The sequence below is a fragment of the Balearica regulorum genome, chromosome 4 (assembly GCF_011004875.1).
Source record: "Balearica regulorum gibbericeps isolate bBalReg1 chromosome 4, bBalReg1.pri, whole genome shotgun sequence".
In the NCBI taxonomy this organism is placed as follows: Eukaryota; Metazoa; Chordata; class Aves; order Gruiformes; family Gruidae; genus Balearica; species Balearica regulorum.
Genome location: NC_046187.1, coordinates 8,626,544 through 8,639,103, shown reverse-complemented (window position 1 = coordinate 8,639,103; position 12,560 = coordinate 8,626,544). Strand labels below are relative to the sequence as shown.

Sequence of the window (12,560 nt, the reverse complement as noted above, 5' to 3'; positions counted from 1 at the left end):
ACCCGAGGTCCTGCGGGAGAGGGACGGCCAGGGCAGCTCGGAAACCCCTGGAGGGCCAAGGTGCAGGTCGGCACCGTACTGGAAACCATTCGGCCAGGTGTTCATGTGCGAAGCAGAGGTGGGGACTGCTCCCAGACCGTCAAGTCCCATCTTTCTCCCTCCCAGCGCCAACACACAGGAAGAGGCGTTCCCAGTTTGTGCCTGCGTGTTCCCAGAAGCACCCTGCATCTTGGTCAGTTTTCTTCCCTAGAAAAAACATGTCCTGAAACCTGACTATCTCTGCTGCAGTCACTCCGGTTTTTATGGGTGTCATTTTAAGTATGGAGGAACAAAATTCTACAAAACATACCTACACGCTGGAAAAGCTCCTTAAGTATTTGCTTCTAAAAAATGACATCTCAATTTCACATAGCAATCTGACCTCTGACACAGCATGTGACACTGTGCTGCACAATTTTGTTGCACTGGAGAGGCTAAAAATCAGTGCTAAACCAATAAACCAGATTCGCATCCCTGTCAAGAGTTTTGATTCTCTCTCCATTTGTTACTGTTTCAACGGTCGACTTCACAACTAGCATTTTCCTAGTGGAGACAGCAGATGCCATTTCCCTCTCAAACATCCAGAAGCAAGAGAAGCCACTGTTAAATAGTTATTTGTGACACAACTACTATTCGTACAAGCAATTAACCACCTCATTTCCCTTGCTAGCAGTAGGATCAGGAAGGCAAACTGAGTCCAGTCACATCTGCAGTAGCCAGGGAGACAAATCCCCACTTGGGTTTCTGCTCTGCTGTTTCAATCCCTGTTACAAAACCAGTTTTCGATGATTCAAGGTATTGCAGCATCCCTGCTTCGGTGGCAGCACCACCTGAGGCTAACTCCTGCCTGAAAAAAACCCCTTGGGCCAAGAGATTATATGCAAATACTCTTGCGTAGCTATGCAACACACGTAAGCCAGGCCCAGAAGAAGTTGCGCAACCTTGCAGGAGAGACAAGCCATCACGGCAGAAGCACTGGCACGTCCCACGTCTCAGCAGGATAAATGAGCCCGTGCGCAGCTCCGTGCTGCTGCTGCAGTGTTGTTTCTGGCAACCGAGCCAGCTGCTTTCACGCTGCAGTCAGGAACGCAGACGTGTGTAGACATTCATGATAGCGACAAGAAAAGTGCCAACGGACTTTTTATTTGCTTTGTCAAGAGTAAGACTTATGAGTTAGAGATGAGATTGTAAGCAGGACAAGCCAAACTCTTGAAGTATTTCATCAGTCTTGTTTGCGTGTTCCTGTGTCATACTGATTGCCCGGCCGGTGAGCAAACAAAAATTCAGGCAAGTCAGATTAGCCACAAACTTGCCTGAGCATATCGCTCCCCCAATCATCTACTGCAACAGTCTTGGATCTGGTGTCGTCCCAGTCCTTCCAATCCCTGGCCTGTGGATCACATCTGATTTTTTAGCAGCTAAGAAAATATTTGTACCAACTCAAGGAGCTGAGGGTTTTGTGGGAAACTTAATAGTTGAAACCAAACATTTAAATAAAGGCCTCCTAAATGCTTTCTTGAGTCCCTAAGTTATCAATGTTCCACAAGGTTTGTTTTTTTTCTTTCCACTACTGAAATTTATTGCCTCAGAAACAGTCTCCTGATTTATGTACACTGTAAGATTTATCCTCAATGCTGAGAAGAATCCTCAACCATTTTGCATTTCCTCAAGAAATAATATATTAAGTGTTCTAAGTCTCTAGGTACTTGGGTCTCCACATTTTTGGGCTATGTTTTGGCTTAAAATGCTGCCAGCCAGTCTTTTCAATGTTGTTTGAGGGATAGGACAAAGAGCAGAGTTGCTGTATTACTTAATGCCAATTTAAAAAAAAAATATAGTAAACTCCTTTACTGTCCTGACTTGTGCTTTGAAATACCATGAAAACACACCAGTAGCCCAGAAACAGGTTTTCCTTTTACTGCGGTTCATGTAGAAGCCGTAAGCAGGCTGATACGTAGGCATACTTACAATAGACTCTGTTGCCTGGGGAGGGAAACTGCCGTTACCAAAATACATTCAAGTACATGCTGTAATCTAAAGATGTGTAACATTTTGTATTAATAAAATGGAAACATTGAGAATTTTACAAGAGGCAAGTATTTTCTTGGATTAATTTCTTCAATGAAATGAAAACACTGCTCTTCAGTTCCCTGAAAACAAATTATTTAATTTAGTACATGCTTAGTCACAAAAGCATCCAAATAATTTCTTAAAAGTATTGCTTGTATAACATTTAAGCTAAAAATATGGTATGTGAACAATGAGAATTCTATCATGAACACTGTACAAACAAAATAGATGTTCGCTATTTTAATCAGATCCTGAACTCTCAGAAACATCGAGATTAAAAATGTCCTTAATTTTGTCATAAAGAACTAGCACTAAGGCTCCTCCTGTCCCACGAAGGATGTTGGAGAACGCTCCACGGAAGAATGCATTAAACCCTTCTTGCTCGTATATTTTGATAAAGCAGTCGACGCTTCCTTTATATTGGCGTTCAGTCTCCCCGCTCTGCGCACAAATAATAAGGACAAATCATTAGTGCACTGCACTGAGAAAGAAATGTAGATCCTCAGCAAAATTTGTCTGCCTTCAGTAAAGAACACTAAGGAACTTCTTCCTAATGTTTCACTTACAGCAAAGGAGTGATCTTTTACTAATAAATATTTATCTGACATAATGCTCTGTTAGCTGGTTCCAATAGCTAAATTTAGAAAGGCTGTGATCCTTCTTCTGACGCTTCTTTTAAGCTTTACTGGGCAAGTAGAAGGCTTAGGAATTAAATGAGGTCACTCCAGTCCTAAGGGTGCTCTCAGTTGTTTCAATGCTATTAAAACTTCCACAGCTCTTTTTTTTTTTTTTCCTTCTTTAGTAGAACCAAAATATTTTTATACCAAGTAGATTTCAGTTCACTGGTAATCAGCAGAGTCCATCCAGCAGCTATTTTCCAAAGAGAGTCTAAAAAATGTTAAGGTCTTGACTAGTACGATAATGTAAAAACACAGGAGGGCTAAGAAGGAGCGCAGTGCAGTTTTCATCTAGCCCACCTTGTTTCTGAGCATTAATTTGCTTGACAAACAAAAACAAAGCAAAAAGGAGGATTTGTTAGTTACAGACCTCAGCACCATGTTCGCTAAAACTTGCTTTGAGCGCTTACAGGTGAAGGAAATAAAGGATGCCAAGCAGTGAATGTTCACATGCGCGCATATCACCATTTCTGTACAAGACAGAGCTCAAGTCCAGAACTCTCCCTTCGGCTTTTCCAAGTGCAGTATGACTGAAAACCATGGCAACTCCTTTAAGTTTTGAAAATTTCACCAGCAGAATAGAGACAGCCCAGAGGAACGTGAGACAGCAGAGCACTTGGGAAATACTCCTGCCCACTGTGGAACTCAGCACAATGACGACAGTAAATCTCTCAGAGCCTCTGAGTAACACCACAGCTCTGGCAAAGCGGGTTTTTTGTAGATGTGCTTGGTGAACTATCAAACAATTCCTGGTTTGGAACTGCAATCTCTTCAGGATTTGTGGAGTGTTTTAGGAACTGACGCTGGGTTTTGTCTTCACTAGCAAAAACCAAGTACACTTTTTTTGCAGAGATTAATCCAAAATCCCTATCTTTATGTGAAATTCTACTGGAAAGAAGACACTAGTTTTTTCACTTGATGTTGAAGATTTAACTTAAATTAGCTACATCTTAAGTTAAATCTACCTGCAATATCAAGGAAAGGTTCTAGACTCTCTATAATGGCAGAAAGATAACCTTGCCTACTTCAGGCCTTTGTGGTATACTCTGCAGCTAATGCAGTGAAGTTTGAATTTTCTGATGAAGACAGTGTCACATTTTGTTACATCTTGTTAGGAGTCAAGGTCACTATAGATTTCCTTCCTGAATACAATAAATGCAGGAAATAAATCTATGATAAATATTCACATAAATCAATATAAATAACTGCAGTAACACAGCTAAAAGGCATTTAAAATATTTTGGTTTGAAATGACATGAATATATGCAAATGAAAGGGTATTTGGTTATTACTGCTTAGCTGACAAATCAACTTTACTGAAAGCAGTTAACTGTACTGTGCTCATTATTTCAGAAAGTTATCCCATCTGGTAAATATAATTTTAACTGAAGAAATAAAAGGTGCTGTATTTAATTCAGGGCTTCCTCTTGGATCACAATAAGCATCACAATAAGAAATCGATAAAAATCATACTAATTAGCTTTATTTACTTCAAATAGCTTCAAAACTACATGAATGAAACAAGGACACCACATGAAATACATTTACAGATCCAAAACATATATATGTCCTCTCATTCTCATCTTCTGTGCTAGTAAACCCACTACCTTATTTCATGGGATTATAATTTATGTTTTTAATCATCTTGATACTAGTCTCTATCCTTGTGGGAAGTTAATTACCAGACACACAGGCAATTCTTTGGTGAGGCCTGAAGAAGCACAGGACGTATGAATAAAGGCAGCCTTCCTTGAATGTAGTCCTACTGCTGATTAAGCAGATAAAAGCCAAATCTGAAGACAGTGAAATCATATTTAGTCTGAAAGGAAGCAGTGAGTAGCACTAATGGTGTTTGCCCACTGTAAGCTTCAATGTTGCTGTTACTCAGGACCGATTACCAGAGGTATGGCAGGCATTACAAAAGAATCAAAGTATCCCCTGGGATTTTTCTGAAAGCATCAAAGCAAGTTCTATGCTGACATTTATTCTCATTTTCTTCTGACTTTCTGGAATACCAAGAGAAAAGATGATACTCTTGAAACACAACGTAGAGACACTTTTTTGCATCTAACAACTCCTTTCTATTATCAGATGGCAAAACTTCCTCAGGGATGTAGGGAACAAGGTCTTGACTTTTCAAGAGCATTTCTGTGTTTTTTTTTTTTAATTTTGTGTTTGAGGATGATCTTCATAGCAAGAGTTTCTATTATTACATCTACTTCAAATGCTGCTGAACTACCTAGTAAAATTACGTAGTAGCTAGCAACAAGATCCAACATTAATTGCTAATAACACACTATCATATCCATGCCATACCTAGAAATAATTCTCAGCTTGTACTGAACTTTGAAGATCACTGATTCTACTTCACACAAGCACATCTGTGAGCTGTGTGCCACAAATACTATTTTGCTAACTGCTTAGCTAGGCTAATAAAGGATACTGTTCTACCCACAAACCAGTCTTGCTCCAAATATCTGGCTTCTGAGTAGAAAACAGATCCTGGTTTTCTACTAAAAGCTCTCACCAATCTGTGAATTTTTACCAGGCTCCTACAGTAATATTATTTCATTTTTCTTCTTGTCTTTCTGGAGATTTTTCCACTTTATTTCTGAATAGAGTCTCGCCTGCTGTAAGGCTATACAGCGCTTCAATTAGCACATCTTCAATTAGCAACTTCAAAAATCTCAGAAGTAATTTTCAGAAAAGGATTGCGAGCTAGATCATACCTGCATCATCATGCGTCTCCTGACAGTGTCAAAAGGATAAGACAGAATTCCTGAGAATGTAGTCACAACTTGAGCAATGAAAAAGGAAAGAATGAATGGAGTTTGTTTTGGATTTGGCAATAATCCCTGCAAAACAAAACAAAAATGGAAGCCTGTACAAATTCTGTAGAATGTATGTAAAATCCAGAAGATATCAATTGTAGTTTTGGTAATTTGTTGTTAATCCTACTGTAAAATGACTTGGCTCTTCAATAATATACTCTGTTGAGCACAAGTAGCTGTAAAGACAAAAGCTGTAACTTACACCCTCATTAGTTCATAATAAACATTTCAAATATCATGATAAATATTTAAATGTGCACTTTTGTTTGTGAAACCTACCTTTATGGTGTCATAACATCCAAAATAGGAGGCTCGGTATACAATGATTCCCTGTACTGAAACACCAAATCCCTGGTACAGGCCAGGAAGTCCATCTGCTTTTGTGATTTTAATGATACAGTCACCAAGTCCCTGGAACTGTCGCTCAGCAGCACCTGATATAAAAGAAATTTATGCACATTGTTATGCTTTACAGAAGCCCTTCTCATTAGTACAAACTATTCTGCATGACTGAAACACTTAACATTATCAAAATTATATGAAAAATGTAGTAGATCATTGCTTCCTCCACTTATGAACAAAGCATAAAGAAGAAATTGAGACACATGAATGAAGACAGTTTATTCAGATAGTGGTATCCAGTTGCTGAAGCTCTTTCAGATCAATTAACTACCATTCCAATTTTGTCCTCATTCAGCACAATGCTTAAGTATGAATTCTCTTACCCTCTCTCTGAAAAGAATTTTTTCTACGTAATACCATGCTTTTACTTCCTCTCCACAGATTCTTACTCAAATTTATCGTAAGCATTACTCAATTTCAGCTTTTCCCTATAGTGGAACACTAGCCACAAGCTGTGCAAAGTTAAAACCCCCACTTTTCATATCCATAGATTCTTCATCTGTTTCTACATTCCGCATATAACTACATCCAAGCTCTTAGGATTCGCTACAGGTGAAAACATGGCAAGCAATACATCTGTCTTTGAAGGAAGAACTACAAACTGTACACCATCTTATACTGAAGGTATCATGAAAATATTGATTTGGCCCAAGTACAGAGCACAGAAAGCAACAGGTAAAGTCAAGCAGCCAATTCCTGGGATGACCCTGCACAGCACAGACAGTAACTAGAGTTAACCTGTCCCACTGCAGAAAATCAGGAAAGCCAACAACAATGCAGAAAGTAGAGATTTCTTCTTCTCTGCTGCAAAGCCTTCCCAGAGCTGTTTTTGGGAAATTAATTTTATCTATTTGAATGAAACCTCTATCTAGAGACATATACTACCCAAAATCTTTGTTGAAAATCTTCAGTTGATATTCTTGATATAGAACAAGAATGATCATTAGCTCTTTAAATGACACCCCATAAAACCATAGGTGAGTAAAAATTAAACTCTTCTAGTCTCTGGCATCCAAAGTTGGCAAAATTCAGTTCAACTTCTCCATACAGAATCTAAAAATAATGCAAAACTTTGAGAACTATACTGTGGCACTGTTTCCAAAGAATCCTCTTTCGCTCACCTTCATCCTCTCCTTTTCAATAAGGATCTTACATTTTTTAATACTTTTAAGTTTGTAATTGGTCAATGGTAAATTTTTAAGTAACAGAAAGAATTCTAATGCTGTTGAGTATTGGTCTACCTCTAAAATGAAGTAAATAAAAACAACCTGAGGCACATCAGATAAAACTGGAACTACCTTTCCCAGTATCAGCAGCTAAACGAGTTCGTGCAAAGTCTAGCGGGTACACTACACACAAGGATGTTGCTCCTGCTGCTCCGCCAGAAGCCAGGTTTGCCAAAAACCATTTCCAGAACTGAAACACAAAAATCGTTGTATGCAGTTACGAAAATACAGCATTACAATACTGTAATACTGACCTTTGTTGTAGATACTAAATGAAACTTTAAAAGCATGAAGAGTAAGATCTAAAACACTGTATTATTTAAAAAAAAAATAAAGAAACAAGCCAGTCTCAGTGTAAGACCTGTACTGGGATATTTCAAAATTTCCCCTTGTAAAGATTACCCACCTATTCTTACATTTCTTAAAAAAAATCTTTATAAGCTATTTTCTTTTTCAACTCCTGAACTATATGGTGCTCTTGTGACCCAGATAGCAGATAATATCTTTCTCATCTGCAGTCACCCAGCCCTCCGTAACAATCAGCCTGTGGATGTCCCTGACACAATAATTGTGCATCAACTCTCCATGGTGGAGAAACAGGGAAATATAAAAATCAGTGTACTTACTTTCACTGTGGCACATACTGTTTGCCTAATAAGAAAAAGCTAATCACAGTAGAAGAAACGTTTTGCATAACATTTTTAGGTGGTGATATTTGACAGCTCTGTTGACTTAAATGACATCGCAGGTGTATCTTGTATAGTAAATGCAGACCACATAGTTGTACCCAAAATCACTTTTTATTTGCTGGTTCAGTAACAGCAACGCTGTAGCTGTAGTAGCATGGAGTCCGGCATAGCTTAACTGCCCCAATATTTTATTAGTTGTACAGATGGCTTTGCGACCTGCCCTAACACACGTTGCTGCATGAACTGTTGCTAGTTGTAGTAGCAAGCAGGAGAGGGAGTAGCTACGATCTGAAGATGCTTGACTGTGCCAGTATGACCTTCAATACCAAGTGTCTGGCACATAGATATAGCCTGTCTTCTTCAACAGAAGTTCCTTTGCACTTTACAGTCTAAATGTTTTAGTAAGTATTATTTTTTTAAAGATAATCCAGCTAAGCAAAGCCTAATGCATGTAACCATATTGTCTTCCCCATCTCCTATCCTGCACAAAACATAAGAAAGCATCCAAAGACCCTGAGCTTCGACAATGGACATGCTACTTTGCTAAATACCATACTTCTAAAAAAAATTAATCTTGAGTGCTATTCATGGAATGTCACAAGCTCGTACACATGTAAGCCATCTGGAAACACTTCTAGGAGACAGAAAGGAGATTTTAAGAACTATAAACACTGTGTTAACTTAGATCATGCATGTTTCACTTTTTCCACCTTAAGAAAAGAAAGAAAACAGCAACCTTAAACTCTTTACGTACAAAATGACTGTAATTGAAAAAGGACTGCTTAAGAATTTGCATGCAATACAAGGAGATTAATCAAACTTTAATGACTGACAGCATTCCTCCTGGTCAGCACCATCAGAAAAACCTGTGGCAAGAAAAGTTTCTGGCACTGCAGTAAAAAACTGTCAACTCAAGAAAGCACAGAACACTGCATTTTTGTTTAAATTATCAAAACCTAACCAAAGAAATCCTAAAACAGATAAGCTAAGACAGACACAAATAAAGCAGATTTTCCAACTATTTTCACAAGAAACAAATTAGGTATGAAGAACTTATTTTCCATTTTGCTGATATGAATGCATTTTATGTAATTTGTCAAGTGCCAACATCAACATCTCGCATTCTAAGACCAAGATTTCTTGTAATTAATTCCATGGGTGTAGACCTCTCTGTCTTTCAAGAATCCCTCCACATTAAGGGACTTTTCCCAAGTACACAGAATTGCAAGGTAAGGCAGCACAGCCCAAAAGTTTAATTGCCTTTTGGAGCTATAAACTAAAACTGCTCTTTTTCTGGCACATTGTACAATACTAAGTTCTTAAAATGCTTTAACTATTGATAAGTACGTTTCTAGGTTTACATGTAGCAAGAAATCAGTTTTTAGTGTGAAGCATTACTTATTTACAGCAGTAATACACACTTTACCATCTGTAAGTTTTTTCTGACACTTATGTACTAATAATTATCAAGAAAATAATGTAAAAAAAAAAAGACAGACTCCTACTTGAGGGACTCAACCCAAGAACTTCACACATTAGAATAAAAGCAGTTGTAATTTCACACAAGTGAAATTATGAACATAAAGGTTTTTGAGACTAGAGTACGTGTTAATGCAACCCTAACTGTGAGAATGTAATTGGGGTTTTTGACAAAGCCCAGAACCACAGGTGTCCCGAGTCCAAGATTTTTAATATCCATCTTAACACTTGCATCAATTAACTCCAAAACAACTGCGTAACCTGAATAAAACTTTGAAAATTCTGACTGCAGTTATAAGCATGTATATCACAGTGTCATTAATCATTAAAGATCAAACCCCAAATTTCATTACCTTCAAAATAAGCTACACAGTAAACTGCGCTTGCTGCTCTTCTTAAAAAGAAAAAAAAGCTCATTACAAAATCTTACCAATATACTACCACTAATAACCAACTATTCTGAGAGGAAGAATTGCACAGCTCTTGACCAGATCTAGTTTGTTTAGTAAACAGAACTAATATGCAAGAGATTATTTACCTGTTTTTCTTTATCCACTTTGGACATGAAAATCTGTTTGTATTTGTCCTTAAAAGCAAAATTTAGAGCCTGTGTTGGGAAATATCGTATAACATTTGCCAAATTGCCACGCCAAAAGCTGAAAAACCCTATGGAAAAAAGAAACAGATCTTTAGAAGTACATTTCCAAAGTTTATACTACACCAAGTGTATTATACAACATTCCTTCTATTGTTTCTACGGAAAGTACCGAAGTTGGGCTATAATGTTCCAAAAATGTTCCTTTTCAGGTCCTTTATTTTTCATGCATTTGGCACTAGAAATCTGCATTTATTCCGACACCAACAGATGTATGCATTCAGTGTTAGCACAAGAACATCTAAAACTGTGAGTGAAACATCAATAATGCTGAGAAATAGATAAGATTTTCAACTTCCCTACTTCATACATTTCTAAGACCAGGGATATGTATGTAAACTACAGAACAGAACAGTATTTCACAGAACAGTATAGAAATTGTGTTCCTGAAGCAGCCTATGCATTTTTGCTTCCATAGGGGGTGCTCACTCTCCATATTAAAGCAACGACAAACATCTTATACAAGTATCATAAACTTGGTAGCGCTTTTGTAATTATATTCTTCTAAATTAATGAAAAGATCCCTTTGGACACCAAGATAAATGAGTAAGAAGATAAATGGAGCTGAGGAGGTAGTACAGGAACAAATCTTATGTGGATTATGAGGGGAAAAAAAAAAAGTCTATTTAAGATGTTCACAGGCTGGCTGGCCATGTTAGATTTGTGCTGAACAGCGACAACAAAGTTGATCTTTGTAATGCAAAGCCATGCTCTTCATTCAAACTTAACTTTCTTGTGTTACTGTAGGTGAAGGCAAAGGCTCTTTAAGACAAAGAAAACTCAAAACTATGTTTTCATCTGCTACTTTGATCATGCTTTCCTATACATTAACATGACGCCAATTAAATGCTGCTTCAGTAAAGCTATTAAAAGGCAAACTTTAAAGGTATTCTACACTGTCCACAAATACCAATGCACCTGATATTGCTACTACCAAATGAACAAAACCAATCCTGGAGGCCCGTACCCAGCAGTAACCCTCTCCTCGCCTGTATCCCCACTCCTTTGACTGCCTGGGCCCACGATAGATACTGCTCCATCACTGTCGCTTCAAAGACGTTTCTAAAAGCCTTTGTTTTTACAAGGTTTGGGAGAGGGCAGGGGACCAGGCAGAGGAGCGGCCCGGGGTGCTTACCTTGCTCCCTGGGGATGCGCATGAAGCAGTCCGCCATGCCCTTGTACTGCTGGTCCGCCCGGATCTGCTTGGACGAGGCTTGCACCTGCAGCAACAGCTTCACCCGCTCGATGGGCGCCACCGCCGTCTTAGAGATGGCGGCCGCCACCCCGCCGGCCAGCAGGTCCTTCCCGAAGGCGATGGGGTCGTACAAGTCCTTGCCCTGTGGGGCTGCCATGGCGCACGGCCCCGCCCTAGCCTCCCCCCCCTCCCGGTTCTTCCCCTTCCCGAAAAGAACGCAGCCAGCAGGCACCTAACTACCGCCTTTTCCCCTCAAAAATCGGTGCTCTCGGGGTATCCTGGAGCTGAGCTGCCTCCGTTCCCCACCGTTACCGGCCGCAAGGGGCCGCCCAGGCACCGCGCCATTCGCTTCTACTACGTGGATGTCTTCCACCCTCCGTGAGGGGCAGGCGGCAAAACTACCAGAGAGCTCAGGAACTTTCCAGAAGCTTTCGGCAGCTCTGGAAACTGGCTCCTCTGTCCCTGCCAGCAACTAGAGAATAGAGAACCAGGTAACAAAGGGTATCCGTTCATCACACTGATTTATGAGTTAAATAAACATTATACATGACAAGTTAATTTTAATCATGTTAATTACACCTGTTCCATTGCAGGTCAGAGGTACCAATTCCTTCTAGACTGCTGATAGCTGTTTGTTTTTTTTAAAATCACTTTACCTCCCCTACATCTCCTGACTTTATGACTAATGAAGGCATGAAACACCATATTTGATCAGTCAAAATATTTTTAGTTGTCAGTGGTTTTAAATGGTAACTTTTGTTTCTTGCATTCCCTTGAAATTAGCGATTTTAACCCATTGAGTTGTTGTACACCACGTTGCTCTTAATTTTTATGAGTAACAATTTAAAGGCAAAAGAAATTAATTTCTTTTGAGCCACAATACTGTTTTAACACCTTTAGTAGCTTCTATCTATTACCTTTAACATTAATTCTATACACTGATTAACAGCTATAAACTTCCTGGGAGTTACACAGCTAAAATACTTGTATCCAAGATACCTGATAAAAATCTCTGTTCTGTAGGAAATGAAATCCTATCATCCTTTGGGGGTCTTTTTAAACATAAACATACTCTTAAAAAAAAAAAAAAGAATCCACAAAATACAGACTGTGCTCAGTTGACTAACACAGTCACCAAGAAAAAAAATCCTTAAATGTAGCATCAGCACGATCAATGCAAATTTTACAACATTTTGTTGCTCAACTACACTGGTTTGAGTATAAAAATTGTACCATACTCCGATGCCCTTAATTCTGTTTAAAGGTACAGTTTCTTGTGGAGGAGTGAGACAATTTA

General features: G+C 38.8%; 1 protein-coding gene across 1 annotated transcript; it reads right to left on the bottom strand.

The window, feature by feature from the left end:
- Positions 1–2,203: 2,203 nt before the first annotated feature.
- Positions 2,204–11,420, bottom strand: SLC25A31 (solute carrier family 25 member 31). Its single transcript, XM_010305872.2, has 6 exons — positions 11,204–11,420; positions 9,952–10,079; positions 7,318–7,435; positions 5,897–6,051; positions 5,516–5,641; positions 2,204–2,550 (listed from the first exon to the last, which is right to left on the bottom strand). The coding sequence occupies exons 1-6, from the start codon at positions 11,418–11,420 to the stop codon at positions 2,350–2,352; spliced, it is 945 nt and encodes a 314-aa protein (XP_010304174.2). The 3' UTR covers positions 2,204–2,349.
- Positions 11,421–12,560: the final 1,140 nt, after the last annotated feature.